This window comes from Desmodus rotundus, chromosome 1 (assembly GCF_022682495.2).
Source record: "Desmodus rotundus isolate HL8 chromosome 1, HLdesRot8A.1, whole genome shotgun sequence".
Taxonomy (NCBI): Eukaryota; Metazoa; Chordata; class Mammalia; order Chiroptera; family Phyllostomidae; genus Desmodus; species Desmodus rotundus.
The window spans coordinates 44,434,926-44,457,056 of NC_071387.1; the positions used below are offsets into that span (position 1 = coordinate 44,434,926).

The 22,131-nt window shown below is 38.0% G+C and overlaps 1 protein-coding gene and 1 long non-coding RNA gene across 2 annotated transcripts in view; one reads left to right on the forward strand and one right to left on the reverse strand.

Annotated features, from left to right (window-relative positions):
- RORB (RAR related orphan receptor B) overlaps positions 1 to 2,542 on the reverse strand; it is a 187,130-nt gene extending 184,588 nt beyond the window's left edge. Inside the window, exon 1 of the mRNA XM_024555525.3 lies at positions 1,847 to 2,542. Coding sequence (XP_024411293.1) covers positions 1,847 to 1,853 — 7 coding nt within the window. The 5' untranslated portion in view covers positions 1,854 to 2,542. The remainder of the gene's footprint in view (positions 1 to 1,846) is intronic.
- A 78-nt stretch (positions 2,543 to 2,620) lies between these two features.
- Positions 2,621 to 12,988, forward strand: LOC123479251 (uncharacterized). The gene is made up of 3 exons (XR_006654806.3): positions 2,621 to 2,757; positions 3,580 to 3,625; positions 12,271 to 12,988. It is a non-coding gene; the product is annotated as an uncharacterized lncRNA (long non-coding RNA).
- The last annotated feature ends 9,143 nt before the right edge of the window (positions 12,989 to 22,131 follow it).

Here is a 22,131-nt window from a genome sequence, read left to right on the forward strand (position 1 = left end):
TGAGATGGGACAGAAAAGAGAGAAAGAGAGAAAGAGAGAGAGAAAGAGAAAGAGAAAGAGAAAGAGAAGAAAGAAAGAAAGAAAGAAAGAAAGAAAGAAAGAAAGAAAGAAAGAAAGAAAAGAAAAGAAAAGAAAAGAAAAGAAAAGAAAAGAAAAGAAAAGAAAAGAAAAGAAAAAGAAAGATCATAACTTGGTTTCCGAAAGAATTTGGATAGTGGAACACGTGACCAAGCACCCAACTGGGACACTAAACTGGAACCAGCTCGCACTCATGGGGGCCCCTATTCCCAGTGCGGGGGTCAGTCAAGACCATTCCACCAGTACTTCCCTGTTCCTTATCTTCAGCTGACTCCCTCCCACCCACCCAGGCTCTCTGTTCCCCCTCCTATTTTCTTTCTTGCCAGCGCTTAGCTGGCTAACCCATTCTTTGCCTTAAGCGTCCCGGCCCGGGGCTCACCACCTGCGGAGCAGGGGGAGCATGCACTCTGCACCCTCGGTGCTCTCCTAGAGAGGCTTGGGGGTAGTGGGTGGCAGGTGAACACGGTGGAAACGATGTGTTTATAGCCTAACTCTCCCAAGATCTCCCTGCCTAATCCACCTGTCGCGGGGTCAGGGATGTCGGAAGGTCTGGAGCTGACCCTTTCCAACTTCTCTGTTGCCAGGACCAGGTGGGACGCGCGAAGTGGACAGGATATTACCCACTACTCTCCTAAGAACCGCAGAGTGGCCAGGAAGAAAAACTGGGGGGTGGGGTAAGGTTGTGCCCAGAGGCTTGTACAGATCCCCATGGCGCATGGGCACCCGGCCTGCTCTCCAAGAGAAGAGTGAAGTTGTGGCCAAGCGGAAAGTAAGGGAGAGCGGGTCCGGACACACTGAGCAGAAAACCTGAACGTCCCGGCAACACAGGGGAGGAAACGAACAAAGCGACTTCCAAAAGCCGGCCAGGTCAGCTGCTCCAGCAGCCCAGCGTGCAGCAGGAGCCGGCGTCTCGTCTCTGTACCCTGCGCAACACCCAACAGCCACCACTTCGCCCAGGGGTCCTGCCGCCGCCGTCGCCGCGGGGGGTCTTGGCGCCAGCTCTCAAGAAGCACCGCCTACCGCAGCAGCCCTTTGACAAAAGAGCCTTCCCACCACTGGTAGTGCAAGTTCTCCTATCCTCTGGAACTTTCTCTGCACAACTTTTTCGGGTGGGCGCACGTCCTTGGTCTGCGCGGGCTCGGGCACGAGGACCTGGCCTGGGCGCAGCTCCGGCTCGACAGACGCGCGCAGGGGACGATCCGGGAATTCACGTCCTGCCGGGCGACACCGCCCCTCTGCCTACCTCTCCCACGAAGGGACGCGTCAGCCGGGCCGGACGCTGGTGGGCCTTGTAATCTACAGAGTGTGTGACCGCGTGCTCCCGCCCCACCTCCAGCCAGTGCGCCCAGCGCGTCCAAGCCCGGCCGGCAACCACCACGCACCGCCGGCTTCCCGCTGCTTCTGCTGAGAGCCATCCCTCTCCCGGCTCTCCCTCCATCCCCATCCCGTATACGCTTCCGCACCCGAAAGCCACAAGCAGAAGGGTTCAGTGCAACTCAAGGACTGAGAGGAAGCAACTAGCGTAGCTCCTTTCTCCAAAAAGCGCCCCCCAGAACTCCCAAGAGGCCACAAACGCCTCCCCACAACTTTCCACGCCCAGGCCATTTGTAGCCCACCTGCGAGCGCGAAGTAGGGAACTGCGCCCCGCCAACCTCTTCCCCTTCGGCTGGGCGCGCTCCTCTCCCCCAGATCTCCCTCTGGCTGGAGTTGGGCTGGACCCTTGGAGCCTTGGTGCCGGTGGAGCCTCCGTGCCCGCGGGCTCGCTTACCTCGCATGGTGTGGCCGCTCTCCCGTTCCGCGTAGTCATCAAGCTGCTCCCAGCCCAAACCCTGGAGAACCCAAAAATCCCGCTCAGCACGAGTGAAGAAGGTTGTCGGCGAAGAGCTGCTCTGCTGAGAAAACCATCCCTTTAGGCGGACGCCGTGGCCGGAGGGTGACGTTTGCCGCCGCCGCCGCTGCTAGGTTAACAGTTTTGATGATGGTGGTGATGACTGTTTTGATGGTTGTTTGGTTGTTTGTTTGTTTTCAGGAAGGGTGGAAAAAAATGTGCTGGCTGGCTGGTGCCTGGGTTTTGCTTTGCTTTTGTTTTTCTTTCTCTCCAATGTGCTTGCTTTTTAAAAATGCCACGGCCTCCGGCTCAGAAGATTTCTTTTGTGATCACTTGGACTGAGGAGGAGGAAGAAGGGCAGCAGCAGCAGGAGGAGTTGGTGGTGGTTTTGTTAGTTACAAAGAAGAGGGAGAAGGAGCAAGGGGAAAAAAAGAGGAATCAGAAAGAAAAGAAAGGCGGTGTGGATGGCAGAGCATGTGCGTTTTCACATGACATCTGTGCCTGTTAGTGGATCCACAATATGAATTTTCACTGCTCAGTTACAGGGAGGAAGGGAGCGAGAGAGAAAGAGAGGAGAGAGATGGAAAGAGAGAGCCGAGAAGGGGCTTATACGCGGGGGCGGGTTTGGCCGGGACTTCCAGGCCCCGCCTCCTGTCAGCGCCACCGCCAATCAGCGCCGGGTAGCGCTTGGAAAGGTTGGGACCGCGGGGGAGGGGACCGGATTGGAGGCGAGAGGCTGGGGTTAGGGACCCTGGAGCTGAAGACGACCAGGGCTGGAAAAGGGTATTTGAGACTGTCCTAACTGTAGAGGACGAGAAGGACCGACAGGAGAGAGTCATGAAGATGTGCAGGTGACATTTACTTACGATTCACAGAGGGGGGAGAGGACACTGACCAATCAGTCCTTCGGAGGCGAGAGACGCAGAGCTCTCCCGTCCCGCGTCGCGCGCCTCTTCGGCAAACCCCGTGAGCCCCGGATAGTTACTTTTGAATTTATGGTAGCGCTCTGCTGAGTCCTTTTTCGGTGAACTCCTTAAGTCTGGCGGGACTTTTCCTGGGCAGGACGCTTCAGTTTTAGTGGCAGAAAAATACAAATCAACTTCCGTCACTTTGAACTCAGCCAAAGCGCAGTCCCATGCCAAGTACCAGTCCGCTTCCTTTAAAATCATTTTTCAGATGCTTCCTGCTCCCAAACCTAAAAACAAACAATAACAAAACACTGAGATCGCTTCTGTTTTTTAAGATTATGTAAAAAATTTTAATGCTTTCCTTTGTCAAAGAAATAGATATTTACTAGCATTTGGAGAATCTCCTGGCGTTGGGCTGCAGCACTCACAAGTGGTAGCCCCAGCTGGCAGCGTGGCTACCTTGCTTATTAGGCAACGGGCTGAGGCCAGAATGTGTGATTGCGTGGTGCTGTTTATTTGGTCAAGGTGCCAGGGGAAGGAGGGACTGTTCATTTCAGTTGCTCCGAAGACATTTACCAATTTAGAGGAGATTGGTAACTAAACATAAGTAAAGTTACTTGTATTCTGTAGGTGAAAATTGTTTCCTATGGCCATTTATTTGTATTTTGATAAAAATCCAATGCATAGATCAAAACTTTTTCCATTGCAGGTTTTCCCCTCTCAAAATAAGCATATTATACAGATGATCATACTTTCTTTCAACAGCTGGAAACTGGAAATGCATTGGTTAATTGGTCACCTTAAAAGACAGGTAAGAATATTTGCCTCATGGACTCAGTGTTAAGGAATTGAGGCTTCTACTAATTAATGTACATTTTGTCAGAGCAGGCCTCATCATCATTTAGGCATCCATATGATTTTTTTTACTAGTATATATTCGTATTATGTCATGTAACACAAAATGCAGTGTAAGATAGGTGAATTTAGTTAGAATTAGTTCACTCTGAGCTGCCAAGTAGTCCCTCCCACCCCCAATATAATAAAAAATGGATTACTCGCTGAATCTTCACTGGTGTTAAATTGACTTAGCCCTGCTGTAAGCCCTTCCATTTGCAAGCCAATGTGTAATTTAGAAAAACTTTAGTGTTAAGAATGAAAGTTGACGCCCTAGCTGGGTAGCTCAGTGGGTTAGAGCATCACCCAGATATGCCACGGTTGTGGGTTCCATCCCCAGTCAGGGCACACATAAGAATCAATTAATGAATGCACAAATGAGTGGAACGGCAAATGATGTTTCTCTTTCTCTCCCTTCCTCTCTCTCTAAAATCAATAAAAAAAGAAAGTTGATTGAGTTTTTAATTAAATGAAATGAACATAAGGAAGTTATTGTTCAGAATAGTTATTCTCTTATAAATACCTTTCCCCTAGACTTGTAATTGACACAGTAGTTAATCTTTTAAGATAATATTTAAGGCTCCCTGGTTTTATAATTTTTAATCAAGTAAAATAGATTCATCATAACTACATTAAAGCTGTACTAAGTTATGCCTAATTTAGTTGCTTCATTAAAAATTACTGAATATAAAACAGTTAAGAAACAATTTGTGACTGCATCATTTCAATTTTATGTGGTTCAAGCAGAGACCCAAGAATACTGAAAATTCCAAAGCCTTTGTAAACACTATAATTATTATTGTTTTCATTTTTTATGTTTCTGTTTCTCATTAAAGAAGAATTTCCAAATGTAAAAATTTTAACTCTTTAATTGTCTTAACTATCTAAATATTCATTGAATTCTAAAATTTCTTTTTACGGCTGCTATAGCTGTAATTCTTAAAATGTCAACATATATGGAAAGTATGCTTTTCTTCTTCTATACATTTTTGTGTCTTTTGCTTTCTGGGTTCTACAATGCATAATTTTGCTTAGAACTGTATCACATATCACATATCTCCTAAGCTCTCTACTTTTGAAATAAATTTAATTAGAAATAAAGATAATTATGTTTTATCATTTTTCAAAGGCACATATATGATGTTATATACATGGAGGTACAAAGTATTTATTTTCTCTTTTAGAGTAAATAAATGTTGATCATTGATTATAATGTGGTGACCTGGGACTTTTTGGATCTCCATTGAAATAAAAAAAAAATGAGTCCTTGAGCATTTCCAATAACTTCCAAATTATTTCAACTGAATGGAGTAAAAAACTTACATAAAATAAATATTCAGGAGTTAAATGAAAGAAATCAGCTTGAAGTCACAAAATACTTGGGTATAATTTATTGTTGTCTTTGTAACCTATCTGCCAGGAAACATCCGTATTTCAAGTGGTGTTATAATAATATATGAATATAATGTCCTTGTTCACATGAGTACTGTGTCAGCAATGTCATTTGAATGATTATGGAACTGTTTGGTTTCCTGTAAGCTTGAAGCTCTGCTTTTGACTCTGGGTATGAAGGATGATCTAAGTTGATAACTAAATTTTGATAAATTAAAATGAAAATAATTAAGTCAGAGAGCACTGTACTTAATCTCAAAAAATGATATAAAATCACTTTGGCTTGCCTGCCTGCCTGCTTTCCACACATATCACCATCCCTCGTGTTTAGCTGTAAGGCCATGGAATAATAATGACAAGAAATATTCTACAGACACAAAGGTTTAATATGAGCCGACCAGTTAAGATGATGAAGGTATTTAGGGTTATTTCAATCCTAAAATGCTTGAACCAGAATAGGAAGAAATGGTTCACTATATTCTCATCTGGTCAGTCTGTATATAAAGACCATTAGAAATAGACAGGAATCTTGGAGGCACATGGGCAATACTGATAACAACAGTACATTTAGAATTACTAAAAGATTGTGTGTTTTTAGCCCAGTTTAGGGACCTGTGTGGTTGTGAAAGTTGAAAAAGTGGTATAAAGTGGCCTTTAAATATTTGGAAGTTCAGAAAACTATGAGAACTCTTAATGTTGAAACCTATTAAAAATGGAAAGGATGAGATACTGAGCTCCCTGTTGCTGAAGGCATCCAAGAAAAGGTGGAATGAAAGACAAGTATACAGATTTTTCTATTAGGCTGGACAATACCTAGATTATCTCCAATATATTCTGTTACTCTAAGTATATCTCATGTAGGCCTCTACCACTACCCCAGTAGCTGTGGCTGAGCTAATGCTTCATACCTCAGAATGCAGGCTTCATGGGAGCAGGAGCCAGGACTTCTCTAGAGTCTGGAAGAGCTTCTGATACTTTATAGATACTCAATAATTGTTGGTTGGTTGAATGCTTCCCACTCTTTTGTCCACTGGATATGAACCAGAAGTATAGCAAAGACCTGAATAAGGTCTCTTTTTTCTGAGTCACTAGTGAAAAGAGAGAGAGGGAAAAGGAGAGGAAAAGGGAATATATATATAATGTATATATTTTTTCATTTTAAAGTCTTAATTTGGGGAAGAAAAAAAATTTGAGATGGGTTACATAATTACAAATGAAAGTAAAATCTAGTTATTTTAATATTTATTACTATTCTTAATTTATTCCCAGGTGAAAAATCTTTACATCTGTTAGTAGTTTAAGTTCTGCCTAATTTGTAAGTATTGATGCAAATTCAACACATTTTCAGAATGGAAAAAGAGAGTAAATACTAAAAATGCATATGTAGTTTGTACATTATGTAATAAATTGGAAAGGGGGTTATAGGCCAAAACAAAATGAACCCCAATATGTGGGCTCAGAGGTGAGTAAGGCAAGCTTTATGAAAGCACAGAACATACGTATCAGAAGAAAAGGAGCTAACGGGTATTGAGTGAATCACTTGAACTATCAGCCTATCCAATTTCTGTTTCCTCAAGTCAATGGGGAGAAAATTGGGACAACTGTAATAGAACAACAATAAAATAAAATAATTAAAAAATAAAAACATTTTACATAATTCATGTAAAAAAAAAAGCGAGCCTACATGGTATATAAATATATCTCATACCTTCCCTTCCTCCACCTTTTTTTTTTTCTAGCAGATAAAGGAACAGAGGCTTAGAAAGATTAAGTAACTTATCTAAGATCACAAATCTAAAAATGTTAGATCCAAGATTCAAACCCAGACATAGCCACTAAAATATGAGTTTTTGTACAAGTACCGGGACTTTCTTGATTTTATTTTTTTTCAGTGCTGAATCCCCAGAATCTAGAATCTTACCTGGGAAATAGTAGGTGCTTAAAACACACTCGTGAATAAGTAACTAGACATTTGATTTCCTATCTGCACAGTACTACATGCCATACACACTATGACTAAAGGTAGTTATTTGCTAAATGCCATTCAATAAAGAACAATGAATTATGACTTTGAAAATAAAAAGGCATGGCAAAAAATATATGTAATAATTATCTAATTCCTAATTCAGATCCTTAATGGAGTCTAGAAATACTTTTGTAATACATAGTCCAGGTCATAGATACTTTTAGCATGGGTTAAATTAGGACCAGTACAAATAAAAACTAAAAGTAAAAAAAAAAAAAGGTTGTCTGCAAGACATTTTTCAGGCAGAAGCTATAAGGTCAAGTGAATAATTAGATGGTGGTGATGGGAGGTAGGGGGTTGGTTAAGGCCAGGGACAAGTCAAACCAAAGCTTCACGAGTAGAAGATTGGTAGACTGAATATACCATTAATAGAAATAAGTAAGGAGAAGCAGGTTCTTGATTAAATAGGGAAAAACCTTGAGGTTAATTTTCAGTTTTGGTGCGTATTGGCAACAACGTTCAACAGATGGTTGGGCATTATGTGGAAGTGGAGATTTGGAAATTGGTAAGAGGTAAAAGTAATGATTTATGAGACTTTTACAAATACTAGGGAGAAGAGAAATAATGTGAGAAGAAAACAAAGATCCCTTTCTATAGGACAGGAGATGGATGACAAGCCTGCATGCAAGGATGGATGGAGGAGGGAAGGGGTAAACGCTGATGGTGTCCTATCAGAGCAGGCAAGGCAGGGGGGAGTTTCAGGAAGGAAGAAATGATCCAGTGTCAGACAGAGAAATCAGGAGCCATTGGAGTCTCTCTCTCTACCTCCCCGCCCCCAACAAAACATTTCTTCCTTTTATATACATTTTAGAATGACAGAATGGTACATTTAAATATAAAAAGAGAGAGTTGGGAGAAATGAGTTCAGGAGTCATGGGTTAGCTTTGATTAGGTCACCTTTTCTTCTGTGACTGAAATCAAGAAAAAGAATGAATAGATAAAGACAGAGCAACTTTGTGGAGTTAACGGGGTTTAGAGGCAGAGGCAGAGGGGAACTACTGAGGTTTAGGTCTCAGTTAGTGATTAAATTACCTGTGGGACACCATGCCAGTCACATTATTTCTGTAACCCACTGTCCCCATTAGACAGTGAGTATCGCGAGGGCAGTAATTCTGTCATTTTCATTGTGGCATCCAGCACCTGGCATTCTAAACGGCTTATGAAATGACTGAGTTCAATTTGAGAGACGAATCACTAGTGAAACTTTGCCTCAGCTTAATGCTCGTCCTGTTATATTATATTTTGGTGAACTTCCTTCCAATTTTGATCGTGGCCCTTGAAGATTTAGAGATGACAAATCCTCATTTTTGTGAGCTAGATTGAGTAGGTATGTTTTCCTTGCAATCCTACAAGCTCTGCGGAAACAGGCTGATTAAAAAAATAATCTAAAGATCTACTGGCTGACAGTGTGTTCCAGACACTAGTAAAAGATGAGTTCTTCATTTTATGGACTAGACTAAAATATTTTAAAGTTTCTTTGGATGAATAAATGTCTGTGAATCACTAATGAAATTATTAAAAATGAGATTAGTCCAGAATGAATTTCAATGTATGAATGCTTAGCCAAAAAACTGAACGAAAATACACCAACATTTAGTAGTGGTCAATGGAAGAATCAGGGAGAGATTGAGAATTATAATATATCATGCCATATATTTTGTACTGTTTGATTTATTTACAAGAGGTAGATATTACTGTATGTGTGATGAAAAACTATTTTCAGGAGCCACAAGGGAAAAAAGGATTAATACAGAGGACTTCCCTTACCAAAGCTTACTGTAAAGTCATTCCAACAAAAGTGGAGTATATGGGCACAGAAATAGGTAAGTAGTAGAGTATATCAGAGCATACAGAAATTGATTTAGGACTTAAAGACCTGATAAAAACTGAAGTGGAATTTCAGGTCAGATGGAAAGGTATGATGTATCTTAATATGATGAATAATGTTTGCTCCTATCTCAGATCACATACAAAAGTACATTCAGATGGATTAGAGATTATATAAAATATATAAGGAAATATATGAAATAATTCCACTCGTATGGATGTTTATGTAATATTTTGGATGAGGCACACTTTTCTAAATTAGGAAACTTAGTCTCTATAAAGAAAAAATTACATTCATTTTCCTACACATAAATTTAAAAGTAAATATTTTGAATGGCAAAAGACCCCAAAATAAAGTAAATATATACATAACAGGCTTCAGAAAATATTGTTGCACAAAATTAATAGTCTTTATTAACAAATATATATAAACTTACATATTGATAAGAATTGGAGAAAATGCTCAAAACTGGGGTTGGTAGAGAAAAGGGGAGCTATTTATTGCAAAACTTTTTTAATACTTGAAGGTTTTTGCCGCCGGTAAATAATTTCTCCTTCATGTTTATATTCCTATTAGTGCTATTGAAAAGCCCTTCTCCAGATACAGAACAAAATTTTAAGATAATATCTTGTGTGTTTATTAAATTAAAATGAAAACGTGATATTTTGTATAACTTTTGTATAACTGCAAGTTTTATCTTGAGTTGGCTACTTTTCTCTATGTCTCTGCCTCATCAATCCAAACTACTGTCTGTCTCCTACCTAGAGACACATCCTCAGAGAGGTACCACATCCTCAGAGTTTGTCTCCCTACCTTCATTTTTGCCCATTAACCCATACGTTTTCCATATGGCATTTAGAGAGGTCTGTTAAAAATGTAAATCAGCCAATAAATATTCCCTGCTAAAATATTTAATGTCTTCCGATTGCATTTAGAAAATAACCCATACTTGTTTTGGTTTGGGAGGGCAAATACCTAATCTGGTTCGGCCTGGCACCCTACACAACTATTAGGCATGCCCCATTTCATTCTCAAAAGTGTTCCAGTCTAACCTATACATAATAGAATTCCCTGTTTATAGAGCTCTGCTGGCTCAAATGTTAGGTTCTCAGAGAAATCATCTCTCGTTATACCACCTAAAAGAGAACTAATTTATAATTCTCAGAGCATCTCTTTGTGGTCTTTATAGCACCTATCAGAATTTGTGATTATTTATTTCTTTGTCTTCTCTTGTTATTATCTAATCAAGGAAATACATTAATTTATAATTAATATTATTATTGCCCCATGAGTCAAGGACCACATCTCTGTCGTTTTGTATTATATTTTCATGGCCAAGTATGATGCTTGACATGTAGCACATGCTTAATAAAATGTTGTTCAATAAACCAATGAGTTGGACTAATTGCTAGAATTCGAGCAATGTAAACAATTCCTTTTTTCTTTCTTAAAACTTGTTTCACTCATGCTAAGATGACTCCATGTCTCATTATTGCCACATTTTAAAAATTGCATGGAATATTGATTTCCTTTTCCAAGTAGTTGACACAGTTAGATATGATTAAGTGTATCAATGAAACCAAACAACAACAAAAACAAACCTGTTTTGTCTCCAGAGATCTGCTATTTTCAATGTAAGCAGTTATTTAACCTGCCTGATGTCCACTTAAGAAAATGTAAAACATTTAATAAACAAATGCAAAAGGATAAAGTGACATATCTAACATAATGCTTAGCACATCATAATCATGCAAAAATCATCAACTATTGATAATTTTTATTATTTGCTTGTGGAAACTTTGTCTAATGAACAATAGCTAGTTATTTTAATTCCACAGCTAAATTTTCCAGTTCAGGTAAGTAAGATTTTGTTTGTTTATCACACTTCCCGGCTACTTCTAAACAATCAACAGATGCACAAAATATAAACTAATTTAATATTTACCGCATTATTAGGTTTTTTAACTTGATTTTTTTCCAATTGCTTTGTGGCCTCCTTTTTTTTTTTTCTTTTGAATTGATCGATTTTGGTTTGTTCCCTTTATTTTTCTTCTGTTGGCATGCTGGTTACACATCCTTTCACTATTCTTTAGTAATTCCCCTACAGATTAAACATGTGTTCTTACACTATTACAATGACCAGAACTAAATATCATAACTTGTAACACATTTCTGTTAATGCTAAGACTTCAGGACATTGAACTCTGTTGACATTCCCCCAGCCTCCAGATGCCATTAGTGTTGTTATTATTACGCACTTTAATTCAATATATATTTAAATTCCTGAATATATTATTATTATCTATAGTTAGCATTTATTCAGATTTGCTTCAAATTTAGCCTATATAATGTTTCCTGCATTTTTATATCTCCCTTTGGGATGATTCTCTTTCTTCCTGAAGAACTAGCGTTAGCACGCCCTTTCCATCAGGCTGCTGCTGCTCATGACCATGCTCAGTCGTTGGTGGTCTAGAAATGTCTACGGTGCTTCACTTTTGAAAGATAATTTCACCGGTGGCCAGATTTTTTTCACATCCCATTCAGATCATTCTCCATCTTCTGTCTTACATCTTTTCTACTGAAGAGTTGGTTCTTAGTTTTATGGTTGTTTCTTCGAAAACAATGTATCCTCCTTTTTGAGCCCTTTTGTGATCTTCTCTTTGCCTTTGCTATTCAGCTGTTTTACTGTGCATAGGTGTGGTTTTCTTTTCAATTTCCCTTTCTGGAGTTTGGAGCACCTCTTGAATCTATGACTTGATATTTTTCATCAACTGGAAAGTTCTTGACATTTACGCTCAAATACTGCCCTTGCCCCATCCAGTGACTCTCCTCCCCTTCTGCAGGGAGATGGTGTTAGGCGTATGCTAGAATTTTTCACTGTGTCCTGTGTGGCACTTTCCCTCTTCCATGTAATTTCTTTCCAGACTTCGCTCAGGATATTTTGTCCTTGCCTAACTTACAGTTCTCTGATATTTCCCTCAGCTACGTCCCATCTTCCAGTCTGCTGTTCAGCCTATTTATTACGGTACACACGTCAGTCATGGTTTTAGTCCTAGAGTTTCCCTTTTAAAAAATAAGTCCCAGTTATGTGGTAAAATCTTCCGTATTATCATCTATTTTCTTGAATGTATAAATACATAGTAATTTCAAAGTCCATGTTTGATAGTGTCAATATTTGTTTTATCTGTTAGTTAATATATTTTTATTTATTTTCCAGAATTTTTAATTGAAACCCTGACACGTTCCGTGATTACAGAGTATCTGGATGGTTTTAAGGCTATTTTTTAATGGTGGTTTTTATCTTTCTCTGTTTCAGAAAAGAATGAACTGAACAGAGAAAACAGAGGTGAAGATTGAAGATTTGAGTTTGAGAAAAAATTTATTGAAAGGCATATATATATACATGGACCAACTTTACCTGGGGAACTTTCCATTAAGATTTAAGAACCTTCTGTGTGTATCTAGTTCCCAAATATCAACATTGTTACTGGTGTATTGCTGCATGTTTACAATATCACTAAAGACACTATTCTTTTTTTAACTCACCATAATCAGACCATTTTCAGTACAAAATTTGGTTTTCATCTTTTCTACTGCTCAAAGGAGTAGATGGGAATCTAAATTTTGCTTTTAAGATGTGAGATCTCATTCTTGGAACTTATTACATTTCTTTCCTTGATGTAAGAAATGCACAGCTAACTGCAGCTCTTTCAGGGACCAAGATTACAATTACCATGCCCCTTCCTTCGAATGGATCCACATGCATGCCAGGGGACTGCCCAGTTTGGATGCTTGGCAGACCTGGGGCATGACGGCACTTTGATAAATGATGCACGCACATAATTTCATAATTTGAAAATCTAAAATGCATTGGCAGAGATCAGGAGATGTTTGTGTTAATGAAAGTGTGATTTTTTGGAGCAAAGCAGACAAGGGAGGCCTAATTCTCTCAGATGAGGAGGGCTGCAGAATCTGTTTAGTGAATGAAAAGAGGCTGATGCAAGATGAGCTGTTTAAATAAGGGCAAAGTTCTTTATCAATCCAAACCAGTTTTTGAATACTTCATCCTTCTCTCAGGAGAGACACTGGGAGTAAGTTTAAACACTCTAAGCAAGTGTTTAGAACACCCTAGTGGGACACTTACAGTCTCCGTTAGATGATATGAAAATCTGGGGGAGAGGTTTTATGTTTTATTTCAATGTAAATTCTGTTCAATTCAACAGCCAGAACTTAAAAGAGGAAGAGAGAAAAAAAAATACGAAAGTGAGATCCGAGGTTGAAATAAAGTGTGAGAAAAGTAATGAGAATTCAGGGATTAAAAAAGTCTTGAGAAAAATGGGAAGGTATATGTATGTTCTTAATAGAGTAAAAAGTACTGTGTATTTAATATTTAGTGAGATATTTCAGATTAGTCATTCTATGATGAACGAGGAAAAGTTGGGCTGGGGCATAAAGATGGAGACCAGAAAGGGGAGCAAAGGTATTTAAAAAAGGATAGAAGAAGACAAGAGGTAGGGGAAACTTCATTTTAGGCAGAAATTGGTTGGGTTCCTGAGGAAAAGTACGTGGGTTTTTGATTGTTTGTATTTTTGGCATTTTCATTCCTAGGCTGTTCTCACAATAGCCCCCTTAAGCTACCAGTTCCTACCTTGACCACTTTGCTCTCCACGGGAAAAGGGAGAGATGGCTTTTCTGCTTAAGTTTATAAAAAGCATGCAAATATGAAACCAGTAATACAGAATAAGGTTTATAGTCCCCAGAGAAAAGTTTCAGAAAGGTCTCTGTTTTAGTTTACTATAAACACACAGCCATTAACTAAGTTGTTTCATAAAGTTTTTGAAAAAAATTTGGTGAGCTTCTTAATATTGTTTATATGGAAATTCCTTAATTTAATAGTAAAATTAGTGCTATAAGACCACTATTATCTTAAAAAGAGAGAAAAAATTCCTTCTAAATACCAGTAAACTGACAGAAGATATATACATACAAGTGAATCTCGCTTTTTTTCATTTGATAGATTTGCCACACTGAAAGCATAGTAGAGAGAGGAACACAAGTGTTTTTGAACAGAATTAATTTTTGCTGGTCACAAGGACCAGAGGGTTATGTAATCAAAGTTGAAGTAGAAACGTATGGCTTTGCAAGTTACTGGTCATGTTCTATCTGCACGCAGTGCAAGTGCGCCCCTGAGAAGGCTGGTGTTATTTCATGTATTTGAACATGAGGTAAGTTGATAAATAGTTGTACTAGTTGTAGGAATTTGATTAGATCTCTTTATTCACTATCTTTGTTTCTGAGCTACCGGCAGGATATAAATGAAATGAGTAAGTGAAAGAGGTCAGAGCAACAAATAAGCATGTGTTCTCTGCCCGGTGCCAAGGGGGTGGGCTGCATTTACTTCTTGTCCCAACAGATTTGGAAATGCAAGAACAGTGTCCAGCAGAGGGAGCTAGTGTCAGAAGCACTGGCCCTGGTTTAGCAACCACTGTTATCTCCTGCGTAGAAGGAGGGAAAGAACCTGACCACGCTGAAGTGATGGTCGTGAAAGGGGCCAGCACCTTCCCACACTTAGGGAGCTCATGGTAGACCACAAAATCAATGTTTTAAATTCAAGCCCACCAAGCGCAAAAATATAAATAAAAGCCATACTGATCTGCTTTAACAGTTGTTATTTAATTTAATTCTATATTACAGTATTATAAATGAGAAACTATCAGGGAAATACTGATAGGCCATTAATTTTTTATAGATGCCTTCCATCAAGGATAGTAATATTATAGTATGTCTTTTATTTCTCATGTGTTACCTGTCCACAGATTTTATTTATTATTTTTTTCTGGCTCATTCTATGGTTGTTCCATTTAAATGTTGAAATCAGTAAGTCTTCCGCAACCTGGCTGCACATGGATCTTTTGACCTTGGGCATCTGGGCAATAATAGATCCTTATGCTAGCTCCCAGGAAGTTCTACAGTCTCTGAAGGAAAAAAATAATTTTTTTCTAAAGGACTAAGGAAATTGACAATAACAAAAGGACAGTAAATGGAAACATTAAAATGCCTAAGGAAAAGGCAAGCGGATTTTCATCCTGTGGATTGTGATGAGTGGGCAACTTCAATGCCTGCAAGGATCTTGGACTTGATAGAAAAATGTGGATGATACAGTTACGAATGTTTGAGATGAAACTCAGGGGGTGAAAAATGGAATTATTTTTTAAGGCAGACATTATGAAGCCATTCCTATATTTACAAGTAGGTTTCTCATTCATTTAAAAATTCAGTGACTATGGATTTAAATAAAATCTGCCATTTTGATTACCCATATATTTCAACAGAGATAACACCTTGAGTAAATCTGTTAGAAAGACAACAAAAATTGTTAAAAAGTCAAATATTAATTAGAAATTCTTCTATAAAATATTCTAAGATATACATAAGCCTAAAACCTCATTACCTTATAATATTTTGCTTTAATTTTATGTAGAACATTTTTAATGCATTTACAAATGCAAAGAAATACTTCACATATTAAAATTTAAGCAAACTAAATAAAAAACACAACTAGAATTTATTGATAAGATGATTTTGTGAACCACATTAAATTATTATTATTATTTTTATTAAATTTATTTATTTATTTTTATTCAGTTACAATTGTCTACATTTTCTCCCCATCCCTCCACCCCACCCCAATAAAGTCTATTAAAATTATTATTTTTAATAGACTTTATTTTTTAGATCAGCTTCAGGTTTACAGAGAAATTAGGCAAAATGTATAGAGTTCTCATATACGTCTGCCCTCCAGTCCCACAACAGTTTCCTTTCTAGTTACATTAGTGTGTGTGTTCATAATTAAGGACTAATATTAATACATTATTATTCACTAAATCCCATAGTTTCCATTGGGGTTCACTCTTTGTGTCGTGCACTCCCTGGGCTTTGACAAATGTCTAATGACATGTGCCCACCATAGTTTCCCTACCCTAACAATCCTCTGAGTCATCTACTTATTTCCCCTTCCCTCCTTCCCACCACAAATCCCTGCTAACACCGACCTTTTTATTGTCCCCATAGTTTTGTCTTTTGCAGAATGTCATAGAGTTAAAATCATACATCACGTAGTCTTTTCGGTCTGGCTTCTTTCATTTAGTGATATATATGTTTAAGTTTCCTCCATGGTTTTGCATGGTTTCATAACTGATTCTCTTTTTTAGCGCAGAATAATATTCCATTGTCTGAGTATACCACAGTTTAATTTATTCACTCACTTAAGGACATCTTGGTTGCTTCCAGGCTTTCAATTCATTTGGGTAAATACCAAGAAATGTAATTGCTGGATCATATGGTAAAAGCATGTTTAGTTTTGTAACTAACTGCTAAACCATCTTATAAAGTGGCTGTACCATTTTGTGTTCCCACCAGCAATGAGAGTTCCTGTTTCTCCGTATCCTCACCAGCATCTGGTATTGTTACTGTTCTGGGTTTTAACCACTCTACTAGTGTTTAGAGATATTTCATTGTTGTTTTCATTTGCAATTCTCAAATGACATATGATGTTGAACATCTTTTCTATGCCTTTTTACCATCTGTTTATTTTATCAGTGAGGTGTCTGTTCAGCACTTTCCCCCCAAAATGATGATTTTTAATTTATAAAACACATATGACAATCACCAGAGAAAGCTTAGAAGAAAGGATAAAGCTTCTCATAATCATATTTAGTCACACACCTGTTGTCATTTTTGTATTAGTTTCCTGCCAACATTCTCTTCTGTTTTTCAAATGCACAAGGATTTTACATAACTATTATTATGTACATGTAATTTTATGTGCTATTTTTGTTTAATATTATAACATATTTTAGTTAGTATAATTTATTATAAATAATAATTAGGTATACTACAATTTATGTAATCACTCCCTGATTTCAATATTTAGATTACTTCCATGTCCTGCTATGTTTTCAAAAAGTGTTCTTTTTTAAAAAATATTTTTTAAAAGATTTTATTTATTTATTTTTAGAGAGAGGGGAAGGGAGGGAGAGAGAGAGGGAGAGAAACATCAATGTGTGGTTGCCTGTCACATACTCCCAACTGAGGACCTGGCCCACAACCCAGGCATGTGCCCTAACTGGGAATCAAACCAGTAACCCCTTGGTTTGCAGGTTGGCCTTCAATCCACTGAGCCACACCAACCAGGGCTCTTTCCTTTTTTTAATGCTATTACAGTTGTCTCATTTTTTCTTTCCCTTTATTCCCCTCTGCTTTGCACCCTCCCTCCCACAAGTATCCCCCTGCCTTAGTTCATGTCCATGGGTCGTACATTAAAGTTCTTTGGCTTCTCCATTTCCTATACTATTCTTAACCCCCTCTGTCTATTTTGTACCTGCCATTTATGCTTCTTATTCCCTGTACCTTTTCCCCAATTCTCCTCCCTCCCCCTCCCTGCTGATAACCCTCCATGTGATCTCCATTTCTGTGATTCTGTTCCTGTTCTAGTTGTTTGCTTAGTTTGTTTTTTGTTTTTGTTTTTAGGTTCAGTTCTTGATAATTGTTTGTTATTTTACTGTTCATATTATTGATCATCTTCTTTTTCTTAAGTAAGTCCCTTGAACATTTCATATAATAAGGGCTTGGTGATGATGAACTCCTTTAACTTGACCTTGTCTGGGAAGCACTTTATCTGCCCTTCCATTTGAAACGATAACTTTGCTGGATAGAGTAAACGTGGATCCTTGCCTTTCAAAAAGTTTTTTTAACAAAATAAATGTAAGGATTTATTTTTGAATTGAAAATGCAACTATTGCAAGTTATGTTTTCTTGTAAATTGAAATTACCAATTTGGAATGTACATCTATTTTGTAGAAATGTTTGTATAGAAGACATTTTATAATGGAGCCGCCACCATGAAATTGCTTAATATCTTGAAGAAGTTTTCAAAAGTGGCACAGTTTTGAGCTTTGGAGGTTTAGATATGTTCTCTGTATTTCTAATTAGAATTTGAACACTTCTCATGGCTTACCAAAAATCCTGTGTTGGTGGGGAACTCTGTAGCCACTTTCCTGCGCTGGAAGAACCAGTTCAAGATCGAGGTCTCAGCCAGGAAAAGAATAGGGATTTAGAGTCAGAGTTCAGCCATTAACTTATTCTCTTCCTTGTTCTTCATCTCTTGTACCAATCAGACAGGACTCTTTGAGAACTAAATGAAATCATATATGAAAACACCCAGCATTCAATTACCATCATCTGAGTCTTACTCTGTTTCTTTTCTTTTAATTGAATTTATTGGGGTGACATTGGTTAATAAAATTATATAGGTTTTAGGCACACAGTACAATTGTATAATACAGCATCTGTACATTTGATGTGTGTTCACCACCCCAAGACAAGTCTCCTTCCATCACCATTTACCCTCCATTTACCCTCCTTCACCTCCCCTCACCCCCTTTGCCCTGGCAATCGCCATACTGTTGTCTGTGTCCATGAGTTTTTGTTCTGTTTTGCTTAATCCCTGGAGATCTCAAGATATTTTCTCCACCAATTGCATTACACCAGGAACAAGTGGAAGGCAGAGGGCAAAAGTGCACGCCAGCCAACGGTCCTCCCTGCGAGACAGAAAAGGAGCCTTGGCAGCAAGGAGCTGCCTGGTGCTGTCAATGGACTTGGTGTTGCTAGGAGCTGGCCTGGCACTCACAGCTGGGCCTTGGCAGCTGAAGGGACAACACTAGAGATACCAGAATTACAGAAAGGGGAGCAGAGAAAAGAGGTGAAAAATAAAACCTTTGACTATTCACAAGCTGGGTTAGATTTGACCTTACTTCATATATACTACCCAAGTGGTCCACTGTAAATATGGCCAAAAAAGTTAAATTAGCTCTCTGCCTGGATTATGTAAATAGTCTCAGAGAAAGCAAACTGAGAAAGCAAATGGCAAAACTGAAATGCGGTTATATTTGCAAACAGAAGAACCTAATTTTGACATTTTCTTAAATAACCAAGATTTATTCTTTAAAACATTAAATAACACAAGTGATACATAAACACATATGCATTATGAAAAGTTCAAATATTATAAAATGTACAGGGTATGAATTTCAATCCCCCTTTTCTTCTAATAGCGGGGGCCACTATTAAAATATTAGTGTATTGTTTATAAAATACATGGGAGAGACTGACAGATCTCAGAGGGGAGGGGGCTGTGAGGGGCCGGAAGAGGTTAGCCAAAGAGCATATATGCATAGCCCGTGGACACAACCAACGATGTGGTGAAGGCCAGGCAGGGGTGGAGTGGGGGGCTTGGTGGAGGAGGGCAGAGGCGAGGGTAGAGAATGAGGGCCATTTGTAATAGTGTCAGCAATAAAAAAAAATTCATGTTACATTCAACTTATAACTTGTTTTGTATATATATGTATATATGTGTGTCTGTGTATATATATATCTATATGTACATATATACATAAACTATTTATAATATAATATAATATAATATAATATAATTAATATAAATTCTACAACTAGTTTTTCCATAACATAGAATTGTTAGGCCTAAGGCTTAACATTTATCATTTTGTTGAATGCACCAAACTCCAAATGTTTTTTCCAATTTTTATTGCCACAAATGATATATCAGGGTACTCATTTCCTTTACCCTCACCAACCCAGAATCATTCTTTAATCAGCACTTGGTACCTATTGTTTTAATTTGAATTTCCTTGATTACTACTGATGTTGAACACCTTTCCTTTTGTTCATGGACCTTTAGGAACCTTTTTGTGAAACATTTACCAATTTTGCTTTATTGTTTTAAAAATTTTTAATTGAGATATAACTGACATATAGCATTGCATAATGCTTTGATGTATAATATGTGTATATACACACACACACATGTGATTACCACAATAAATTCAGCTAATATACATTACCACATACAGTTACATATTTTTTCTTGTGTTGAGAACTCTTAAGATCTTCTTTGTTAGTGCTTTCAAATATACAGTATAGAACCATTAACTCTATCCTTTGATGGGAATATACTCAAGAGGACCTGAAACCAAGGTAAGTTCATTTCTCTCCAGCAAATGCAAGACATTACTCATTTTAGTATATCATCTGCCTTTTGAAAAATTATTTATAGTTCTGAAGTCTTGTAACATGGAACAATTTCTATCTCTTTGTTCATATCAATGCTAGGCATCTGGGGGATACTACTGATTTTTAAAATATGTTAGTCATTGACCATTTTTAATTGCCATGAAAGTTCATTCTCCAAAATAATTTTTGCACTCAGTGAACAGTTTTCAGTGCCTTCCTTTTGCCAGCCACTGCCTTCAACCCTGAGATGTCTTCCAGGATTCCTCGCCTCTCATTCTGCAGCATAGACATCTCTGTGGAGAGGACTGCCCTGTGCCCTTGTCTCTTCTGTTGCTCACCTCAATACAGTTTTCATTTATCAACCTAAAAAATCTTTTATAATCTTCATGGTAGATTGAAAATGTGGACATTTTCCTCACTAGTCCCGTATGCCAAATCATTACAGTGTGACTTTATGTCTCTTCCCATCGAGAGAAAAAGTCTATTTCTCCATCTCTTGAATCTAGACTAACCAGAACATGGGACAAAGTGACAGCATGCTAGTTTTGAGTTTAGGCCAGTGGAAGTAAGGCAGGATTCCACTTTCTTAGATCCCTGTGAAACCTTTGTGAGCCAGTGTGGGCTGGCCTGCTGGAGCAGACACGAGCCGTTTCAGCTGAGACCAGAAGAACCACCCAGCTACGCCTAGCCCAAATTGCCAGCTTGCACAATTGTGAGTGAAATAAATGATTGCTTTCAGCTGCTAAGTTCTGGGATGTTTCTGATGCAGAAAAAGCTTATGGGTGCAATATTGAACCAAAATTGCATTTTATTTTAATTACTCCTGATATGACCTGTGTTAAGATATAAAGAATTGGTCTCAAAGTGACGATGGGAATTCTGTTAATTTTATTTTTACTTAATCTGTATCTCTATCATTTATGTAATGTTTATACATATTTATATAATATTTATCTATAATCTCTATGTTAACACACTTGCATCTTCATCTATATTAGGATGGCAAGCTTTTATTAACTGGAATTCAGAATGTAATGGTGTCGGGAAAATTGGACAGATACATGTAGAAAAATAAAACTAGACCACCTTCTTATATCACAGAAAAGAATAAATTCAAAATGGATTAAAGATGTAAATATAAGACCTGAAACCATAAAAATTCTAGAAAAAACAGGCAGTAAAATCTCAGACATTGCTCATACAATATTTTATTGGATATATCTCCCCAGGCAAGGGAAACAAAAGATAAAACAAACAAATGGGACAACATCAAACTAAAACATTTATGAAAAAGTAGGCAAAGGTCCTGAATAGACACTTCTCCACATAGGACATACAGATGGCCAACGGAAATGCGAAAAGATGCTCAACATCACTAATCATAAGAGAAATAAAATTAAAAGCACAATGAGATATAATTTCACACCTGTCAGAATGGCTTTTATCAATAAATCAACAAACAACAGGGGCTGGCGAGGATTTGGAGAAAGAGGAACCCTTTTACACTGTTTCTGGGAATGCAGATTGGTGCAGCCGTGGTGGAAAGCAGTATGGAGATACCTCAAAAAATTATAAATGGATCTCCCATTTGACCCAGCAATCCCACTTCTGGGAATATATATGAGGGAACCCAAAATACTAATTCAAAAGAACATATGCACCACTATGTTCATTGCAGCATTATTTATAATCTCCAAGATATGGAAGCAGCCCAAGTGTCCCTCAATAAACAAGTGGATAAAACAACTAACGTACATTGACACAATGGAATACTACTCAACCATAAAAACGAAGAAATTTTACCCTTTGCAATAGCATAGATTCTCCTGGAGAACATATGCAAAGCGAAATAAGCCAGTAAGGGAAAGACTGGCTTATTTCACTTAGCATTATGTTCTCCAGGCCCATCCACGCTGTCTCTCATAGTTCTCTGAGACAGGCAGTTGCCCAATCAATGTGTATGCACAAGTGAAATACTATGAGGGTGGACAAAAGTAGGGTTATTATTTATTTTTATTATAACTATAAATCTACTTTTGCCCACTCCTGTATATTAGTAATGTATTGAGTGGTGGTTCTATTGTATTTA